This window comes from Budorcas taxicolor, chromosome 15 (genome assembly GCF_023091745.1).
Source record: "Budorcas taxicolor isolate Tak-1 chromosome 15, Takin1.1, whole genome shotgun sequence".
Classification (NCBI taxonomy): domain Eukaryota; kingdom Metazoa; phylum Chordata; class Mammalia; order Artiodactyla; family Bovidae; genus Budorcas; species Budorcas taxicolor.
Window position 1 is genome coordinate 25,234,373 of NC_068924.1, and position 22,128 is coordinate 25,256,500.

The window sequence follows — 22,128 nt, forward strand, 5'->3', positions numbered from 1 at the left end:
ATTCACGTCTCACCTTTGAGCTCCTTGTTCCCTTTGAACCACCGGATGGTCGTGGCTGGTTTGCTGGCCATGGCGGTGCAGTTGACTTCAATCTCCTCACCTTCCACCGCAGTGTCTTTCTGGATATCGATCATCAGATTACGTGGTGGGACTACAAATTAAACATATCCTTTTTAAATCTATTTCTGGGCATATTCTTGTATTTATTAGAAATTAGGACCATTGCTCTTAAGAAAAAGAGATAAATAATAGACATTCTTGCTGGGAATTTAAAACAAACTGCCACTGCAGGGAACAGAAGAAAGACAAAGTCATCATCAAATAAAGTTATGTAAAATCGCTTAAATTAGAATTTGTGTCTAAAGTTATCTGATAAAGTGACGAGTCTTCTACTCCTAAGCTATGCGTGACCAAGCTATAATAATATAGCCACTAGTGAAAGTAGTGAAAGTGTCAGTCCTCAGTCGTGTCTGGCTCTTTGTGACCCCACGGACTGTAGCCCCCCAGGCTCCTCTGTCCATGGAATTCTCCAGGCAAGAATACTGGAGTGAGTAGCCATTCCCTTCTCCAGGGGATCTTCCTGACCCAGGAATCAAACCCAGGTCTCCAAACCATCTAAGCTACCAGGGAAGCCTCTATAGACACTAGGTTAGTTATCAATCAGTCATTAGAAAATTGACCAGGGGAAGTAGATTAAAAAAATAAGAGGAAATCACACTACTGACATCCTCCTTATCTGGAAGTCTCTGAAAAGAATATTTCTCCTTGAATTCAACCCTTAGATTTCACTCTTCATATGAGTGATTCTGCAGTCAGCCAGCAAAGATCTAAAACAAGGAGTCCCTTAAAAGAATCATTCACCATAGACATCCATTGAAAAACTGTGCCTCATAAGTTACATTCAAATAAAATTATTCATAAAATCCAGAATATGATCATGACCTCTGATGGGTGGTGTAGTAATAAAATCCGTTAGCTATGAAGATGCAGTAATATAGGAAATGCCAGTTAATTTGCAATGATTTTCCATATGCTGAAAGCCAAAGCTCCAGATTTTGGAAAACCAAAGGTGAAAAGGATTATTGAGTTTGTACGTAAATTTCATCTTCAGAATGAAAACCACCCTTCTCTAAGCATATTAAATATATATGTAATAAAATGATTAGAACAAAATATTGGGGCTTAAAAGGCTGAATGAAGTATGTAGGATGCTGGTGATGATGAAGAAAGCATGTTTTCTTTTCTGAAAGTGAGGCGACAGGGAAGCTTCATATACAGTGCAACCTTACCTTACAACTGAGCTTCTAGAAATAAAAATCAGTGAGAATACTGTATTCAGCAGACTGAATCCAAGAATATGTGCCCTGACCACCATGAATAAGCTAAGATGGTTCTAAGACTTATGATTAATAAGTTTCTCAACTCCGAAGAGAAACAAGAAATTAAATATGTATAAACATGCCATCCTGATGATCAAGTTGAATAATAAATCTCTGATACAGCTTCAATAAATTATGGGATTAAACCATGTATTTGCGATTTCCAACTGTTCTAGTCCAATGTGAAAATTCTTCCCACAGGAAGAATTTTACACTGAATTGAAGCTGTTGAAAATTTCTATAGAGAATGATGGAAAAGGAAAAGGAAAATGATTTGTTGTATATGTTTCTCAGCAAGATAGTTGGGGGGGGTGGGGAGCATAACCATCAGAGCAAAAGCAAGCCTCTTTGTTCCCTATGCAACAGGAAACTAACGCAGTTGCTCAACTGGATGTGTTGCTAAAGTGACACTGCGCCAATGGGTAGTTAAACATGGCAAAGAACTACCCTAGTTTACATTTTAAGAAAAAATAAGCATAAAGAGACACAGGCAAAGATCCGATTTGGAGCTGCATGTCTGCCAGTATTCTAAGAGACGGAAGGTGAATGGGATGGCTTCAGCTACTTACTTCTTCAGCGCACCTTAGTCTTCCTAGATGACAGTCGGGCAGGTTATAGATTTTCATTACACGTACCGAGATGGTTGATATGGAGTGCACAAGAGATGCACAGAGAGACTAGATGTGTAGGGCCAACAAATACTACTAGATTCTGAGTGAAGTATAATGGGAATATTGAAAAAAACGGTATTGTTAGAGCAAATGTCAGACAAAAAGATTGTCTGAGACTAAAGAAAATAAGGTCTCAGTGAGCTGTGAGGAAGAGAATAAGAGGCTTAGACAAAAAGGGACTAAGTAAGGACTAAAAGAGTTAGGAATGTCTTCTCAACAAATGTAGGGATGAAGTCAAACAGTATTAATTCTTTTCAAGGTCCAGGCAGAAATAAAATAGAGGGATGAAAACAATTCCAGTGTGCATGGATAACTTTGGGAAAAACACCTAGACAGTCATTCTGGTCACCTTCCCGAGGGGAGCAGATCCAGGAGCTGTTGAAAGGCTCCAGCAAATATCAACCATGGGGTCTTGATGGCATTAAGGTTCAAACACCTTAATGTGTTTGTCAGGTACTTGTTTCCTCTGTGTTCCTGGGTATCTTCCCGTCATCTTCTTTTCGTGATCCTGAAGACTCCTCCTCACAGGCTCCTTCTAACCGCCACTGACAATTCACCTTCAGCGGTGTTTCTTAGTGAAAGCAGGACTTAATCCTCTCCATCAGCTGGAGATCGGCACAAGGATGAGTGTGTGTTCTTTCCCATTACCAGTAACGTCCAGGGACTCAAAGTAAGGACATGGCGAGGGGCAGGTATAAAGCAGGGCTTCCCTGGTGGCTCAGTGGTAGAGAGTCTGCCTGCCAATTCAGGAGACATGGGTTCAGTCCCTGAGTCAGGAGGAGCCCCTAGAGGAGGAAATGACAACCCACTCCAGTATTCTTGCCTGGGAAACCCCATGGACAGAGGAACCCGACAGGCTGCAGTTCATGGGGTCACAAAAGGAATCAGACATGACTTAGTGACTAAATTACAACAAAAACATGTAAATTAGGCCAGAGGAAAATTTACCAATGTCTCTTAGATTTTGTTTAGGGGCTGAGAGCATGACTGGCAGCAGATAGGTCCTTATCTGGATCACCCATTGTTTAGTATTATCCATGTTAATACTTCCTCGACTGCAGCAGGTACAATCTACAGTTCCCTAACCCTTCCTGGTAATTCCTGTACCAATGCTAGCTGCTTCTGCAGAGTTGACATCATCTTTTCCTTGACAGGTGAGGTAAACATGTGGAAAACTTCAAAAGTATTGGAAAATATGACCAGTGTAGAAAAATAAAGGACTTGTTTATTGTTGAGAAGAACGTCCTGAGAAATGGCTGAATGACTGTTTCCAAGTCTATAAACAGTTTTCTCAAGATTGTGAGCAGTATTTCTGATTTTTACTAAGTTTAGAAGAATAAACAGTCAAGTATAGTAGGGGTTGTTTGGTATACAAGTACAAAATAAAATCCAATAATGTGAGTCAGAATGGTTCATTGATATCAGTTATGAAGTTGACTTCTTTCAGATTTTTTTAAAGCAAGAAAGCGTTAGAAAATATGTGGTGATTTAAGTGTATCTTTTGGGGGAAAAGGTGGTTTGGACAAGAAAATCTTAAAGTTTATTTTGGTCTATTCATTCTCCCCTGTTTTCCCTTTAACTTCATAATGTCTATTCAAATATGAAAGAGGTTAGTAAAGTATAAAAATCCATTTATAAGGAAAAATGAATTAAAACTGCTACTAACCAGAGAATACACTTATACATGGTACACTAAACAGACACATTTAGTAAAAACTGCAGCCATTAATGAAAATAACCAAACATATATGTAAGGAGATGCATAGAGATGGAAATACAAATAAAAGCCACAGAGAGGGAAATACTAGAAAATAGCAGAGAAATGCCGAGGTTCTTCTTAGCTAACCTCAAATCTATGAGTGCCAACTATAAACATTACGCCTACAACATAAAAAAAAAAAAAAATCAGCAATATCAAGATGAGCCACATTAATTACAACAAAAGAGGAGCCTTAAAGCTGATCAGTACGTGGAATCTTCCTCTAAGACCCTTTAAAATAATTAGATTCTCCTGTTCCTGGAATCTTAAGAGTGAACACTAATCTTAGAAGCACAGGATTGTAATAATATTAGTGATTATTATCAGTAACTATATTAATCATAAAGCAGTATATTCTTTCTCTTGTTCATCTCCTCTTATGAACAGTAGTATGAAGAGAGTCCTACATTACGATGCCTGTGGATTCTCAGGTGGCTCAGTGGTAAAGAATCTGCCTGCCAAACAGGAGACATGGCTTCAGTCCCTGAGCCGGGAGGACACCCTGGAGAAGGAACTGGTGACTCCAGTATTCTTGCCTGGGAAATCCCACTGACAGAGGAGCCTGATGGGTTACAGTCCATGGAATTCAAAGAGTCAGACATGACTAAGCAACAGCACTAGGATCTGGAGACAGGAACAAACTCATCACAAGTGGAAGGAGTGGATGAATATCCTAAAAGGCACCAAAGTGCACGTAAAATATCATAGAAGAGTTTTAAGTTTTTACAGGGGTAAGATAATAAACATAATAGTAACTAACAAATCCCCATCTCTATGTCTTATAATTATGCTGAAAGCTTCAAGCAACTAATAAAGATGCATGTACTAAAATGAGCATCTTCAACCGATCAAGAAGTTTGACAGCTGTGTAAGTACATATGGGGTCCTTTTCAGAGAACCACAGATAGAAATGAAGATGATGCTAATAGATCATTCTTCATTCATTATAATATCTGAAAATGCTAAACCTTAGAAGGAAGCTTTGAATACACGAGTATCAGTGCAAATTGTCAGATTTTGGAATATGAAAGACTCAAGCACTGATGATAACAATTTGACTCCATCAAGGAATCCTAGAATAAATTCAATGGAAGGAATATTAAATGAACACATAATGTATGCAAAAGGCGCATCTACCAGTATTACGTTCAAGTACCTTTAAGTTAATGCTTCTATACAATACAAGCAAGAAATCTATTACTTCTAGAATAAGCAGACCTCCAAAAGAATTAGAGACATAATGCCTCTCAAAAGTCCAGTGCTGGGTGTATTCAGTCCAACTGGACCGATCCAGTGGGTCTGAGAACAAATGTACCAAGTACTGAAAACTGACAGGCAGGACCTGCTTGCCAAACACCAGATACACTCCTGCAAACAAAATATGTCACCTTCAGAGGGAAAACTTGAAAGAGCAACATTCAGGATTTTATTGAAAGCAACCTAGACTAGAAGACCCAGAGGCTATGAGCCAGAAGAGTAAGGTCTGTTTCAAACTAAAATTCTTGATTCTCACCATGTGCTTTGTCCTGGGCAAGATGGCTAACATCTACTGCTACCTCTTTCTTTGAATAAAGACATTCACACTTAAAGGTATATGAAACAAAACATTCTGAAAATTCAAAATGCCTAAAGTATATTCCATCTAGTTTTCTTTTGTGGGCATGTCATAGACAATGGTGGGTCAAAGGGCATATGGTCAATTTGAAGGTTAGGCAGCCAATGACTTACTCCAATAAGCAAACAAAAGACATCTACTGAAAACCTTTGGTGCATCTGCCAAATACCAAAAGTATTGTCGTCCCAGCCAAACCTTCCACACTTACTATTTCTGTCTGTCTAAAAGGGATTAAAGGTGCAATTAGAGATAAATATATATACACCATCAAACACAGACCACAGAGGAAGCAGAATGGCTGGACATAAAACACAACTTTCTAAAATTAGTGTTCCTCTTATCAATAACATATATGTAAGCATTAGGGATACGTCTTAGTTCAATGAATTAGAGAAATGCTCCCTATTACAGCTGTGTTTAAATAAAGCAATGAGGCAGCAGCTGAATACGTACATCCATAAATACATATATGTTCACACACACTAAGCAAAAACGTCCTTCATATTTATCTTCCCCCTTTAATCTTCATATCATTACACTGAAAAGCTGCAGTCTGCTGCCTCAAATAGACTTTGATTCATCATCTTCCCAAAGGTGTAAATCAGAGATCTTGTCTCTTGTTATATGTACGTCCTTGAAAACTCAGTTTCAAAAACAGCTGGTGTTATGTACTGGAGCATATATTTGTCTAAAAGGTGACTAATTCAGACCACCTTTACCACAGGAATATCTGCTCATTCTGTCAAAACACACACATGGAAACCTGGCCACCAGGGTTCTGCTGAAAGTCACAACCTAGTGATCATACATGAAGATGGGGTCCCCAGTCCCAGGGCCGTGGACTGGTTATGTCCTGTCAGACCAGTGGCAGCATTAGATTAGAAATAAAGTGCAAGAGCTTCTAGGGAGAGAAGGCTCCCTAAAGTGCATGATAAATGCAATGTGCTTGCATCATCCCCAAACCATCCCCCTCCACCCTCAGTTCATGGAAAAATTGTCTTCTACGAAATCAGTCCCTGGTGCCAAAAAGGCTGGGGACCACTGAATGAAGATGCTCAACTTATTAGAGGAAGAAGTGTACCCGACAGCCAGTCCACAGTCCTTGCTTAGTATCAGCCTTCTCTCCCTAGAAGCTCTTCATTCTTTTATGTCCAATGGTTGCAATTTGTGGCAAAGTATGTGTTCATGGGGTATGATTTTTACAGCATCATCTTGAGTATGAGCAATAAACAAGGCAGTAAGTCAAGCCGAAGAAAAGGAGATCAACAATATTAAACGAGATGTAACTCAGAAGGAAAAATCATTAAGCGGATTTCATCACAGAGCTCTGCCACAGGGTGCAGATGGAGGAGCCCATCACCCCCTCTTCTGCACAGGACGAAAAAAAAAATCCTGGAAGTTAGAAGCAGTGACATTGCATGTGGTGAGTGATTCATTTGAGGGCTCTAAATTCTCTTGATCTTTGCTTCTGAAGCTTGAGGGTTGAAACCCAAGAGCAGGTGGAATCTATAAAGCCTGCTGATTGCCATTCCTTAGAGTGTTTGGTAAAATACGCTATTTTTAAAATTCAGCAAGATGGGCGGTGAGTCTTCCTAAAACTGTAAAATTTACCATTAACCTTTTCCTAGCTGCTGGAAGCCACCTGGCAGTAAGTGCTACCCCTCTCATCTCCTAGGACAAGCCCTGATGCATTCCTTACCCAGGACTGTGATTGTGGTGTAACTTTCCTGCGGGGGGTCAGTGTAGAGCTGGCAGAAGTATCTTCCTTCATCAGAAATGGAGACATTTGTCAGCGACACTTTCAGTTCACTGCTCGAAAAATTCAGCAGCTGGAACCTGCTGTCCTTCAGAGCTGGGAAACAAAACACAGAGTTAGTGAATGTGAGAAAGACGACCGTCTATTTGCCTTCCGGAGGGGAGGGAAAAGCCGGGGGACTAGAAAGCCAGCTACAGAGTAGACACACGGATTAAGTCGCTCTGCACCTGGTGGGTACTGCTTTGTCCTTCTTGAGTTCCTATTTAGGGCTTCTGCACTGTCTGCATGTAGCAAACGCCCCTGCTGGAAAAGGAAACTCACACACGTGGGTGTGTGTTTCTGTACACACACACACACACACACACACACACTCTCTTGTACACACATCTCTTGCTGTCAGTTTTGAGCACTTATTCATAAATTGTTTTGAATCTTCTATCAGAGATAGGCAGAATGGAAACAGGAAGAAAGAGCAGGTCAGGTGGGCCCTTTAGACACTGAAATTTCAGGGAGTAGAACCCACGGGCTTTTAAATTGTCTCTAAAAATCTGAGGCCTTGAAAGAAATAGAGGTCCTAATGTTATGAGAGAAAAATTTAAAAAAAATCATTATTAATTTCAAAAGCAAAATGAAAATCACTAAAAAAAAAAACGTTATAGCAAAACAATCCAATTTAACCGGGATGCATCTTTGCGTTTGATGTGATTTGAGGCAGAGCTGCTAAACGTCTGTGACCTGGGGCTCAGGGGGCCCTGAGCTCTGACCCTGTTTTTATCCGTATTCAGTTTCACAGTATGAAACCGATTAGGCATAAAGTAGGACTTCAGAGTCACCACAAAAATAACATATGTGGGCTTTTTACTGATTTCGAACATTCATTTAAAATCCTTTTATTAATTTGATAAAGGTTAGATCAGTATATCCTAATGACAAAAATTCATTCTCAGAATGAGAAGCTGGCTTCTCTCCTCTTACTCTCCTTCATCCCCTTAATGTTCCTTAGGTTTGTCGACTCTTTCCACAGGTCATGAATGTTCTGAGGCGTCGGGGGAAGTGGAGAAAGGCAGGTAGGAAGCGACATGTCCGACCTTGCTTTGTAGGCGGCAGTGCTCTCAACAGCAATCTTTCGAAAGACCTGACTCTTGCTCTTGCCAAGCCCTGGCACCCATGTGAGCCACTGCCACAGTATACAATTAAGTTTCGATTATTGGCTTTCGTGGTCTTACATTTGGAAGGATTTCAGCACATGGGCAACTCCATCTTCCACAGGCTAAGATGACAGGAGATTTGGTTTTGTCTTTATGGGCACAGATTGCCTTGAAAACTTCAATCTTCAAACCAAACAGATTACCTTTGAGAATGCTGTATTTTCCTTGCTTAACCCTATTTGAGTTGTTTGTGTCAGCTAAGTATTTGGGACTCAATTGCAATTCACCTTGAATTACTACAATCAATTCCTATTGCAAAGGAAGACTGCCTTACTTTTAAAAAGGACCATTCAAGGTTTCTATTAAGTAGGAAGATTATGATTGCATGTCTCTTCTTCCCTCTGAAGAACTGATTAAACTTTAAGCATCTAACATTAAATTTAAAAAAAAGAAGAAGAAGAAGGCCTTCACAATCTCTTTATCAAGACAACATGTAGGAAAAAAATTGTCATCTAATGCTATAGAGACAGAAACTTACGCCGGAAGTCCCTGAAATAAATGGTCTGCCTATTGGGATTCAGTAGTTGAATAACAGAGTCGTCACTCTTATTGACTTGGCAGCTGATGGTTGCAACTTCTCCTTCAATCACTGTCACGTCTTTTGTAAACAAATTCTGTCCATCACCTTTAAAAAAAGGAGAAAAAAAATTCCATCAATTAAAACTTAGTTAATAGGATCAGTTAAAATTAGAAACAAGAAGCAAATTAGAAAATAGACACAATGGGAATCTCCTAGCGGTCCAGTGGTTAGGACTTCATGCTTTCACTGCCAAAGGCTTGGGTTCAATCCCTGGTCAGGGAACCAAGATCCTGCAAGCCTCATGACCCAAAGAGAAGATAGACATAAACAGCAACATTTGCCAAGGCTTGCACACCTTTCTCCATAGTCCACAAAACGAGTCTATTAAGCTGAGATAGATCTAGGGGCGAAATATGACGAAGCCTGGAATCAATGTGCTCCCAGAAGTTATGATGCCCATGCTCCAGCCTCTGGTGTCTTTACTTGTGGCATGTATGCGGGAGAGGTAAGGAAAGCAGAGTACTGGCTGTCATGAGGGACGGCAGCTCTCACAAAGGGAGTAAGGGAAATACACAGATATCAGCCTTCCTTATCTGAGAGTTGGGCATCTCCAAATCAACCAAGCACAGATAGAAAATACTAAAGAAAACAAAAAATTCCAGAAAGTTCTCCAAAGCAAAACTTGACTTTACAACACGCCAGCAACTATTTATATAGTACTTACATGAAAATCCCATGGACAGAGGAGCTTGGTAGGCTACAGTCCATGGGGTCGCAGAGTCGGACACGACTGAGCGACTGACTTCACTTTCACTACCTGTATTTACCACTATTTACATAACATTTACATTGCACTGGGTATTGTAAGTCACCAAGAGATGACTTAAAGTAAACATTTCAAAGGACTTGAGCATCCTGAGATTTTGGTGTCTATGGCGAACCTGGAACCAATCCCCCATGGATACGAAGGAATGACTTACTCAACCTCCTCACATCCTTTAGCTATTCGGTCACCTCACAGAAAACTCAAGGGGCCACTTAATAGAAGAAGGAGGGAGGGCTCAGTGAACAATCTCACCTTGTTAGTGGATGTCAAGATTCTCGGAATATAGGCTGTTATGCATTGTGTAGGGGTGGAGAACTGACTATGACTCTTTGGAATCTCAATAAAATCCTAGGAAGGCTTACAGTTCAGTCTGTTATGCTGTTCTTCATGACTCACCAAAGCCCCAGGCGATCCTGAAACACGTCCTCTCTACAGACTACACTCTTGCAGCCAGTTAGAAAATCTCTTTGTTGTTGTTCAGTGGCTAAGTCGTGTGCAACTCTTTGCAACCCCATGGTTTCTAGCCTGCAAGGATCCTCTGTCATGGAATTTTCCAGGCAACTGGAAAATACTGGAGTGGGTTGCCATTTCCTACTCCAGGAGATCTTCCCGACTCGCCGATCGAACCCGTGTCTTTTGTGTAACCTGCATTGGCAGGTGGATTCTTTTCCACCTGGGAAACCCCAGAAAATTTCCTAAAGTCTAGGCTTTCAGTCCACTGATACCTGGATTATCTCCAGATCTGCTCTAGTTTGTTGCTTCTAAGACAAGTGAAGCAGCCAGGGCACCTCAGAAATGTCCTAAATGACCCACAGCACAGGTAGGAGGAGAGGAGACGTCAAAAGCAAAAGAAATAATGTTGAATGTCCAATTCTGCACCTGGCATAGCAGGGGATACAGAAGTACATGACATTGTCCTAGCCTGTAAGAAGCTGCAGTATTGGTGAAAACTGATCTCTAATCCCCACTTACAGAAGAAAAGGTAGGTACAGGCAATACGTATGATGGCCAATCAGGAAGGGGACGGGAGAGATTGCTTTTCAGCTGTAAGATCTTAGGTAAACTATTTCAAGTCCCTGAGACAGTGTCTCATCTGCAAAATGGGGACAGTAATGAAAAGCTATCTCACGGGGCTGCTGGGAGGATTAAGAAAGAGAATAAACGTAAAGCATTTGGCCCTGGGTCTGGCTTCTCATAAAACTGAATAAATGGGAGCTGTTATCATCACCATCATCCCTTCTCTAGATGTCAGATCCCAACTAAGCAACTATACGTGTTGGGAGTGGTGTGAATACAAGAATGAAAGCTCATGATCCCTGCACTCAAGGAGCTCTCTAGGTAATTATATATCAACTCAGGGCAGCTTATTCACTCTCTAAAAAAAACTTTGTCACATTAAGAAACAAAGGTCAAAGATAAATACTATTCTAAAAAAAAAAACAGTGAGACCGCATAAACAGAGGTGCAATTAGAGTAAACAGAGGATTTCCACCTGCTATCATGTTTCTGCTGAAGGATCCTTTTTTGGCAGGACACAGTGGGGAAGTATGAGAAAGGGTGTCTCAGATGGCTTTAAGCCAAATCCAACTAGAAACAGACCAGCCTCTGGGAGAGGATTAGAAAAGAGGAAACTAGAGGGATAAGGGGAAAAAAAATTATTAGAGCCACAGATAAACAAAAATTCCTGATGCTTGAGGAGTAAACCAAAATGAAACCCAACCTTGAGGCCTCTGATCCAGGGAATTAACCTGGGTGTGAGAACGAGGCCCACAGGGCTTGTAGCAAGTAAAAAGGTAAATTTTCCCCAGCTTGATCCAGCAGTGAAGGCTTAGTGGGCTGAAGAGTGTGAGAGAATAACAACAGGGAGGAAGAGTGATCAGAGGTAAAGGAGAGACACTTATTTTTCCCTCCGTGTATTACTGTGGCAAACACAGAACTTAGAACCCAGCTGGAGGGAGCAGCTTATTCCCAGATCTGAGAACAGAACAAGGGACAGGGAATTCCTGCCAATCCAGCGTGCTTTTCATGGTGGTTTCGCTGGCCCTTGAGAAGGTCTGTACAGAAAGGACAATACCCTATTTCCTCTGGTAACCCAACCTAGGACAAAAATTAAGGAAACATTAAACTGCACGATTTCAGTGCTATGCAATGTCAAGTCACGGGACTTGCCTTGAGATCAGAATGCCAAACTGGTCCGCTGGATTGTGGAGATTTCTTCTACCGCAAGGAGTTTATTAGCCACAAATAAGAATCGTCAGTGTATAAAAGGAACACATGGAAAGGCTATCCAGCAAAAGGCCTTAATCCCTTTGGCCTTATAGATCCTGACTACATCATGCAGGAGGTTTTTCCAGGTGGCTCAGTGGTAAAGAATCCACCTGCCAATGCAGGAGGTGTCTTCGATCCCTGGGTTGGGAAGATCCCCTGGAGTAGGAAATGGCCCACTCCAGTATTCTTGCCTGGAAAATTCCATGGACAGAGGAGCCTGGTGGGCTACAGCCCATGGGGTTGCAAAGAGTCAGATACAACTGAGCACACACACACAACCCCATCGCAGATACTAGGACGTGAAGCCAACTGCAATTCAGCTATGCTCTAAGGGGATGGTTTCTGCGGAAACAACTATCCACTCTAATTTCAGTCTTTACTCAGAACCCTAGTATGTTTGGTCTGTATTCATAGTGAGGTTATGAAACATCTGCAAAGGAGATGGGAGCAGAGGAGTTGACCGTGATTTTGTATTTTAAGCATGATAAGTATTACAAAAGAACCAGAGGAGTTTTCGTTTCTTTGTTCATTTCTTAAAAAGTCTCAACATTCTTATTTATTACTTACAATTAAGTAATGTAAGATCAGATCCCTCTTACGTGTCACTACTGAATAAATCATTCAGGTAGAATTTTTGCCGTCTGCAAATGTTTGCCCTTGCTGTGCTCTGGCACATAACATGCTCTGCAAATCCATGGTGGTATCATCATCATTACTGTATTTTTTTTTTTTTTTATGAAATTGCTAAGGCCAACCTAAAGTCCACTGTCTCAGAAAATGATAGTTCCTAGCTATGTTAACATGGTTATAATACTAATGCTAAAAAATTCTAAGTGCTGAAAGATATCAAAGTGCCTTGATGGATGGTGGTGGCCCAAGGGTATCGGTCTGTAAAAATCACCAATAAATTATACGGGTCAGTTGGACAGTAGTTATATTAAACAGAGCTCCATACGTGGAGCATCAGAAGATGGCTGCAATGGAATAATAATGACCTATTTATTGGAGGCAAAGGAAGTGAATGACAGTGATGAAAATATGATATGTATGTCAGTCCTCTTAACCGCCTGAAGCCTTTATGTAAAAATAATTTCTGCTCACATCCTCAAATATTTCTTCCAAACAGAAGGATGTACTGTGACTCGATAAATTTCCCCTTGACATAGATATCATGACAATTAGGTTGTTACAAAACACAATTTGATGTGTAGCAGAAGGATACAAACAGGCAACTCTAGCGCCTTTCTTAAATAATCCATTTAAAAAACCTTTCTGATTTTCTAAAACTCAATTAGCAGATATACTGTCAAGGTAGAAAATAGCACATGTTCTGGGCAAAAGAAATCAAGGAGGCTTCAAGCAGGTACGATATAACCGTAGCCATTAAATAAAGCTGTTAGCAGCAAGGTAATTTATTTTAAGGGTGGAACAATGTCTGACACGTACAGACATTTTTGACTGCTAACTGGTATATGTGGGTGAGGTTTAAGAGACAGAACCAAACTAGGTTTTAATTTATACCAGCAACTGAATTCCCTCTAACATGCCTACTTGCCCCACAAATTCTAAAAACAAAACTTCAGCATTAGAGAGGCCCATTCACTCACAAGCAAGTCTCCCATAGAACTCTAGAAGTTGCCAAGATATTCATGACAAGAATGAAAAAGCATCTTATCTAAAGCAGAAAAAGAGCTAAAATTTATTCTGATGATCACTAAAGGCCGTTTCAGCTGAGGAGGTTCGGGCTGCAGTGGATGCAGTGGACTCATAAATCTCCCATTAATTCAATCATCAATTGACTTAACTCCTGGATTCTTTCCTGAAACCTCATCTAGTTACAAACACTATGTAAATGGCATCGCAGAGAACACTAGCCTGGGTTGGAATCTATTGCACCAGCAAGAGAACTGCCTGAACTGGGGGATGACGCAAACCTGCAAACAAGGAGCTGAAAGGAGAGACGGCACTCTCAGGCACAGGGGCGTGGGGGAAGGAAACATAAGTTGGTCTGATGCTAGGCGCTTTCTTAGTGGCTTTGAACGTGTTTTCTTCTCAAACTCCTGGAGTTTCCAGTATCCTCACTTTAAGGACCTGAGACACGAAGAAGCTGAAATAAGCTGTCTAATGTAATGAAGCTAAGTGGCCGAGCTGGTGTCAGAATCCAGTTCTGCCAGTTTCTCCAGACCATACAGCTTGTACTTTTCAACCAGCCAACCTCAGGGTCTGTTGCCAAGGTTCTACTGGCTCTGCCTTGGAAAATTTACTTGTTTTTAAAGAGGGTGATTTCCCTATGAGCAACTTCTCATTTTTTTTTAAATTTCCATAATTTATCCAGAACACAATTACACACTTCAAGATGAGAGAGAATCTGTCCTGAATGTAAAACACCGTGTTTACTACCGCTTCCTTCTTTCAGCACTCGGCACACTTTGCCCCTGGAGAACGCTTTTATTACCACTGCATGGCCCGCATTTGCCGGCACCGAGAGCTCTGGCCTCCGCCGCCTGGCTGTTAATAAATAAAGCACTTCATTTACACCGGGGGAGTCTCTCCAGTCAAGTCTATAATAAAAGGGCAAGTCACAGTTAGAACAGGATTCAGCCTATACTATAGCAACTATGTAAACTCTTACTGACTTCAAGGAGCACCAATGACTCTTCACTGTGAACAGTTTGCCCAGAGAAAGAGCAAATAAAGTCCCTTGACCTATTCCTTTAGTAGCAAAATCATATTAGGGAACCTTTTTTTTTCACCCTCTGCTGTATGGAAGACTGAACCTAACATTAAATCAGCACAGTCAGGTTGTCTGCATAGACAAAAGTGAAACCGACAGTGCAGGCTGTCCAAAAAAACCAACCAAACAAAAACACCATTTTACTAAAGATCATGGTAGTTACTAATTTAAAAAAGCCACCAGAGTTCTTGAAATTTCACACCAATTCCAGGTTTGGGACTATCAATTCTTTCCCTTTAAGAGGCATCTGAGTTCAGATTCTCCAGAGTCAAAAAAACTTGCATGATTTTGAAGCCCTTCTTTCCTGTTGTATGTGAGCTCTGTGTCTTTTAAAACTTCAAATGTTTTCTCCCTCATTCTCATTTCTGTTGGATCCCATTTTTATAACCATGTCAGTTACGTACTCAACTTGAAAGAAAAATGCCTCACCCCAACCCAAATACAACCATCACCCGTAGAGGCACTGCGATTCCTGCTAACTTTTCTGAGAGCTTGCATTCGAACTGAGTACATTTCAGGAAGTGAGAGAGAAAAAAAGAGAAGATTCTGTTGAAATCCAGAGGGAAAAATTTTTCTAACTGCTTATATTCCCCCAAGTCAACGTAAACACAGTATTCACTACAAATCATTAACAGAGCCATTAAGATTTGATTTCTATCTAAGCAATTATTGTCAGCATATTTTGTACATTTCCTTTAAAAGACTCAACCCTATCTTTCATTTCATTAAACTGTTCCTTGCATTTACAGAGTTTTATATCAAATCAGAAACCTATTTGAATTAATAAGAATTACAGTAAAAGTAATTTGAAAATAAATTATATGAAGTTCAAGCCATGAAAGCTTTTGATGAAAGAATTTAGTCCCCTTTCAATATTACAGTAACATTTTCGGTCAGCCAGCGTGCAAATAAAAGGCAGTGAGAACCAGTGTCAAAAAAGATGGGCCCATCAACCATGGATTAAGGTTAAGGGTGCGCACACTTCAACATAAATACAACTCTTTATTTCAAAGAGAGGCAATACTTCAACCTTAGTGAATACTTGAATATTTATTTAAAGTCAAAAGCGTTCCATCTGTCTGCTGTTTACAAAGCTACTTTTAACCTTTTTGATCCTCACCCATGTTTTGTCATCCCAAACAGTAAAGTAGAATCTGTTGATTGTCTGCTCCAAGGACTGTCTACTCAATGGTCAAAATAATTATGAATGCGAACCATACAGTTCATAAACTTAGAGTTAAACTAAACCAATTCAATAAATAACTGAGTGGGCAATGGTATGTGACATGGACCAAAACATTTCCTTTATGTCATCTTCTTTCTCATAGAACCCTTGAGGAATCAAAGCAACACAAGTAAAAGGAATCTGCCGATCAATTCTCTCATTTACAGATGAAGACAGTGAGATCCAGGGAGGAGATATGTAAGATCATGCGGCAAGTGTGAGGCCACAGTTCCTAATGGCTCCTCAAGGTATTTCTTTTCTCGGCTATTTCTAAATAACATTTATTGATTTTTTTCTAATTACAAAAGTAATACATGTTCAAGGTTTCTTTATATATCTATTAAAGGCTTGTTTCAAGTGTAGTATGCATAACATTTTATCCTATGGCATGGAGATAATCAGGATCGCCTAAGAATCTCATGTAATGTAGTAACTGTTGTATCACTAGAGCTTATGGAGGGAAAAAATTGAATTTAATCTAATCTCCTCATAATCAGTAAAAGGTGAGGCAAATTTTTGAACAGCAAGTTAAAGAGTAATCTTCCTTCAGTGCTGGTTTTTTCTTCAATTAAAATTGTTGATTTCCCCTGAATACAAAACAAAAAATATCATCTGACACAACATTAAGCTATTCATGAATATTCTGTATACACATTCTTGTTTAGTTGACTAATGGCAAATTAACGCTCTCTATTTTAGCTTAAACACATACTATAGGTATGTTTGATTAGCATTGAATTCCAAAAGCTGATTACTATGCATGCTTTGATTATGTAATTACATAATAGAGTATAATGGCTCCTTTGGAGTCATTATGATCTATATGGCAAATATGTTTCAGTTTTGCTATAGTTTAAATACACGTTGAGATGACAGCTCATAACAAGGCTCCACTTTTAAGTCTTATCAGCTAAATGGGCATTTCCTCATTCATCCCAACATCTCCTTGACACCAATTAAGGCCTATTGTGTCAAGCTGCATATACTTCTGAGAAATTCCCTTTGTTTTCTTGGCATTCAAGAAAGGACATTAATTTTAAAAGCTGTATGATGCAAAAGCCCTGTGGTTTTTTTTTCTCTTTTTCTTTTCAAAAAAGAGGCTGAAATTCCATCCTTCATCCACCCTTTGAAAAGTCTGCAAGGAATCATATCGAGTTCATTAATCACTGTTCAGACAACCACAAGGGGGTTAAAGATGGAATTTCACCTTTAACTCCAAAATGCACATGAAGGAGGGACAGCTACGAATATTAACGTGCATAGTGGTGACTTCCCACAGCACACTCAGCCACATCAACTACACAAAGGTCTGGTTCTGCAAATCTCCTGTCTTGTAATAATATCCTTTTTAGAAGGGGTAGCTCTAAAACAGCCAAGGCCAGATTTTGCCTTCAAATTTCCAAACACAAGATTTTGATGGTTCCAAGGCCAACAAAGTCTACCTAATGAATAGATTTTTATAATTCCACCATCAACTTACAAACTGGAAAGTGGCTGGGATTGAAAACAGAACAAAGGTTATTGGACAGGATGATGTCAAGATTCTCTTGTCCCCATGAAATCCTTTAATCTTGTGCTATTTCATTTGTAAGAAGAGCTGTTTCTGCTTTTCTCTGCCAAGAGAATGAGCCCTTATACCATGCCAAACTCAAGGTGACCTGAATCTTAACTTTAAAGGCTAATAAGCATCAAGCTGTTTTTTACCTTTGGGTCTATTGGTTTTCAGCATTAAAGCTGAAGAACTGCGGTCAAGCACTGTCCAACTGATATTTACATATAGGATGAGAATCTCTTTTGTGAAAGGAAACAATGATTAGATGTGCGAAAACTCTTTTCCAGGAAGACTGTGACAAAAGAAAGTAGTTACAGCATCTTCGCCTATGCTATTTCAATTTTAACCATCACATTAGCTGCCTTCCTCTTAAAAGACTCTGAGCTCAATAGGACTTTTTAATCAGAGCCTACAGCACTAAGGGGTCCAAGCAATTACGATGCTTATGATCTGAGCTGCCTGATTCCATAAAGTGGAGAGGTGCACTGCCCTCTATACAATGTTTGTGGGGAGTGATACCCATCCACTAAACGTGAAGATCTGAATTAGCTTTTCCATTAAAATCCACTTATCCAAGAAGTGAAAGGCAATCAAAGAAAGAGAATAAAGAATAAACCATGCAAGATAATAATAATCACTGAATCCTTTTGCTCCTCACACAGAAATGTTTTTTCTCCTCTTACTCCTTTTCATGGCTGGATGGGTTTCATGGTCTTTTTGTTCATCAAAAAGATAGCATCTTTTCTGGAGAGAAGATATCCTCACCCTGAAGAAAAACTCCCTCCAGTGGACAGGATTTTGGAGAATTAAAAGAGAGAGGAAAAAATTGAGCCAATAAAGTAGGAAAGTCACTGTTTTATTTGCTTGTAAGATGGCATTGAAATCACCTTGTGGAAGAGTCATTTTAAGCCTGCTAAATCTGCTTAGAGGCTCTTGGGAGAAAAGGGGCTCTTAAAAAAATATTAATTAAAAAATAACCACAGCCATCCAACTTGGATTTTGGAGGAGAACAATCTGAAGACAGAGGTTTCTTACAAAACTAATTGTGTTGGCAAAGCAAGGAATTTCTTCTCAATGGATTTGATTCTGTGATGCTCGTTTATGGCAAAAGAAGAATAAAAGAACAGTTTTATATTGAGCTGCTTCAGTAGCAATTCAAAGCTGGGGAGTGTTCCAGCATTTCAAAATACATTGTCTCTTTCAGATGAAACAGTGTTGAAGGCCAACTGTTGATCTTCTGCACAAACCACTTTGCTAATGAACCGATAATAGATACTCTCTTTCCTGGGGTGTATTAAACGGTTACTTTGTGAGCGAAAACTAGTTCTACACTCCTGCTGTCCATGAGCATGGGCTATTGGAAAAGAAAATCACATTCTAAAAGGGATGATCTCTGTAGGAAGAAGCTGGTAACTAAGGAAGCACAGACCTTCACAGCATCCCGCGGGGCGGTCACTGATCCCAAAGTTAGTTGAGGGCTGAGGTCATGGGAATTGCCGATTTTAATCCACATATAGAACTAACTACATTTCTCAAATCACAAGCTATTCATAACTAAAACAAAAGGTTTACATGATGAAAATGCAAAATACATATTAAAATATTTGAAAACCACAAACAATACACGTATTAGGCTCTATTATTCCTCGAAAGATTTAAGGGAACTGGGACTTCTTCCATACCCCAGAAGAGATACTGGTAGCCAAGCCATTTACTATACACGCTGAAGCAGTCTCTGGCGAACCCTCACTCTGTAAGAAAGTATAATGTTGCCTTTTTTCTAACCATGTGAAAAGAGATTTAGGATTTCAAAGCTATGGACACAGCCAGCTCTACTATGCTCACTTCTTAACTGCTACTTCTCAATTTCCTTGAGTTCTAAGCATATTAGAGATGGAGACTGTTTGCAATACTTGCTGTTAAATAACTGTCCCTCTAAAAAGCGCTTCATATTGAATTTCCTTAGAATCTCAACGGAGATGGCACCTGTAGTTCCCTTATTTTTTTATACCCGGCTTTTAAGCAGCTAATTTAATATCACCTTTCCCATTGATAAGAGATACCATTATTAAACCAGGTCACTTGCTTCAACTTAATAAAAGCTATTTTTTTCTTTACATTTGCCTTCAGGGTGTTAAAAGTCTAACAATTAGTGTAAAATACTTAAAATCACAACACTATCACATATAACAATAATTACTACACACAGAAAGGAAAAGGGAAGTGACTACTTTTCTCCATGTCTGGAGGCAAGAGAAACAAATTATTTCTTTGCTAGAGGGTTCATTATTATTTTAATTTTTTTAATATCATGAAAACACCCATTATTTCTGGAGGGGGCATTATTTTAATTGTGTGCATGATAACAATAGCTAATATATGTTTAAAATGTTTTCTATGTCCCAGGCATTGTTTTTTTATATTATCTTATATTACCATTAATTATCTTATATTACCATTTTATCTTATTTAATTCTCACAACAGTCCTATGTGGTTCAATATCTTATCATTAGCCCCATTATACAGATGAGGAAACTGAGATTTAGAGAGACCAAGATTTAGAGAGACCAAGTTTGGATATTGGTTCTCCCTCTATTTAACTCTGGTATTATTCACAATTACAGTATGTTACTGAGGCTTCAGAGAAGGTGATGGCACTCCACTCCAGTACTCTTGCCTGGAGAATCCCATGGACGGAGGAGCCTGGTAGGCTGCAGTCCATGGGGTCACGAAGAGTTGGACATGACTGAGCAACTTCACTTTCACTTTTCACTTTCGTGTCCGACTCTTCACGACCCCACTTTCACTTTTCACTTTCATGCATTGGAGAAGGAAATGGCAACCCACTCCAGTGTTGTTGCCTGGAGAATCCCAGGGACGGGGGAGCCTGGTGGCCTGTCGCCTATGGGGTCGCACAGAGTCGGACACGACTGAAGCGACTTAGCGACTTAGCAGCATCACAGCAACTGAGGCTTTAATTTATGATGCTAAAAGAGTGGTGGGGAACTAATGAAAGAATCTACTGTATCTCGTTTATATGATTTAGGAATAAAACTAAATAATATTTTCAGCATAGAAGGAATTTGAAGCCTGTCAGCCATCAGCATGTTACAATATGCTCCAGCGATTCAATTAGCTCCATAACCGGAGTCTAAATATTGGGCTGTTAGTCTTTAGAGAGAGGGTGTCTGTTCTGCCGAATGATTCGGACTCATAAAGCAGTTCAACTCCAAGTTCAGGCATTTACAGTATCTGCTTCAAGGGCATTCATTAGTATTGACAGTCTATGTGACTGAAATTTGGCTGTAATAGCAGTCTCTCTCTACATCTCCTGGTTCATTTTTTCCTTCCAACAAGAGCCATTGAAAACCTTCCAAATTTAAAGCTTAGAGCCGACAGGACAAGCAAGTAAGGATATCAGTTGGAACACATCAGATATGGACTCAGAGTGAATGTCAGCTTCAACTGACATGACTACAGAAACAGAAAACGGGGAAATGGGAGGGGACGGACGTTTCACATTCTTATTCTAGAGAGTATGCCGACTGAGTGCAATATGGTTTGTTCAAGAAACACCTGTAAAGCCATGATAACCATCATGCTGGATAATGCGGCAACATTCAACTCACTCACATCTCCTATCAGGAATTCAAGCAGCTTTGCACTATTTTATGAAATGACAATTTCTTACCTGGAAAGTTGGGTTCTGTGACTAAGGCCCTTATTATTATTACTAAGGCAAATGATTTTTTGTTTTTCTTTTAACCTCTGGGCTCTTGAGTTGCTGGTCCCAGTGAGTCTGGGAAGAAACATACAGGTTAGAAGACGCTTCGTTAGCCAGGGTTTGATGAAAAGATTGCATATGGACGGCGGTTAAAGGAGATTCCAGATTCTACTTTCCTGACTTGTACCAAGTCCCCAGTGTAAAGCCAGTATCAGTCAGGCGTGCACTGCAGCTATCCGAAGTGGTGTTATTATGAAAATAACTTGATTAGTATCATCTGAATGTGGGCTGCTGATTAATCATCACTGAAATTAGGGCTATGTGATAAGGACATCACTTGTGCCTTATTTTTACTTGTTAAGAGTGTGTCTAAGGAAAATGAGACCACATGACTTGAAAAACAGGAATAAGCGCTGTAGTTCTGAGCTTACTGGTGATGAAACTGGGAAAAACTCCAAATTTGTTTTCACATTTTACAAAGGGTAAATGGTGCCTCTCTTCCCAGGGGATTATGAGAATCGAGTCAGAATATGTGTGTAAAATTATTTTTCAAGCTTTATGAATGCTAACGGAAGAATGCAATCTTCTTCTCCAACTTCTTCATTAGCATCATCACTATCTCCATGCAGCCTCTGTCTATATGGCTTTGTAGGAGCTTCCATAACATGCTGGAATTTTTTTCAATTTCAGAGCTTTAGCTATTATTCTTTTCATTCTAAGGCTAACTTTAAGAAGCACAGAGTAAATTAAAACATCTCCATCACTGATGTTAAATTGCAAACTAAAACCATTCTCACTAAGAAAAGTATAAGGTAAATAGCAGATGTTGGCAGAGGACTGGACATTTGAAATTAGGTTCAATCTCTGATTTACCTTCTGGTTTCTCTCCT

At 39.7% G+C, this 22,128-nt stretch overlaps 1 protein-coding gene across 4 annotated transcripts in view; it reads right to left on the reverse strand.

Annotated features, from left to right (window-relative positions):
• The window catches only part of CADM1 (cell adhesion molecule 1), a 353,982-nt gene that overhangs the window by 58,402 nt on the left and 273,452 nt on the right, over positions 1-22,128 (reverse strand). For all 4 annotated transcript variants that reach the window (XM_052652339.1, XM_052652338.1, XM_052652337.1 and 1 more), the window contains exons 2-4: positions 8,867-9,013; positions 7,124-7,276; positions 14-151 (exon numbers count right to left, since the gene is read on the reverse strand). In XM_052652339.1, coding sequence (XP_052508299.1) covers positions 14-151; positions 7,124-7,276; positions 8,867-9,013 — 438 coding nt within the window. The remainder of the gene's footprint in view (positions 1-13; positions 152-7,123; positions 7,277-8,866; positions 9,014-22,128) is intronic.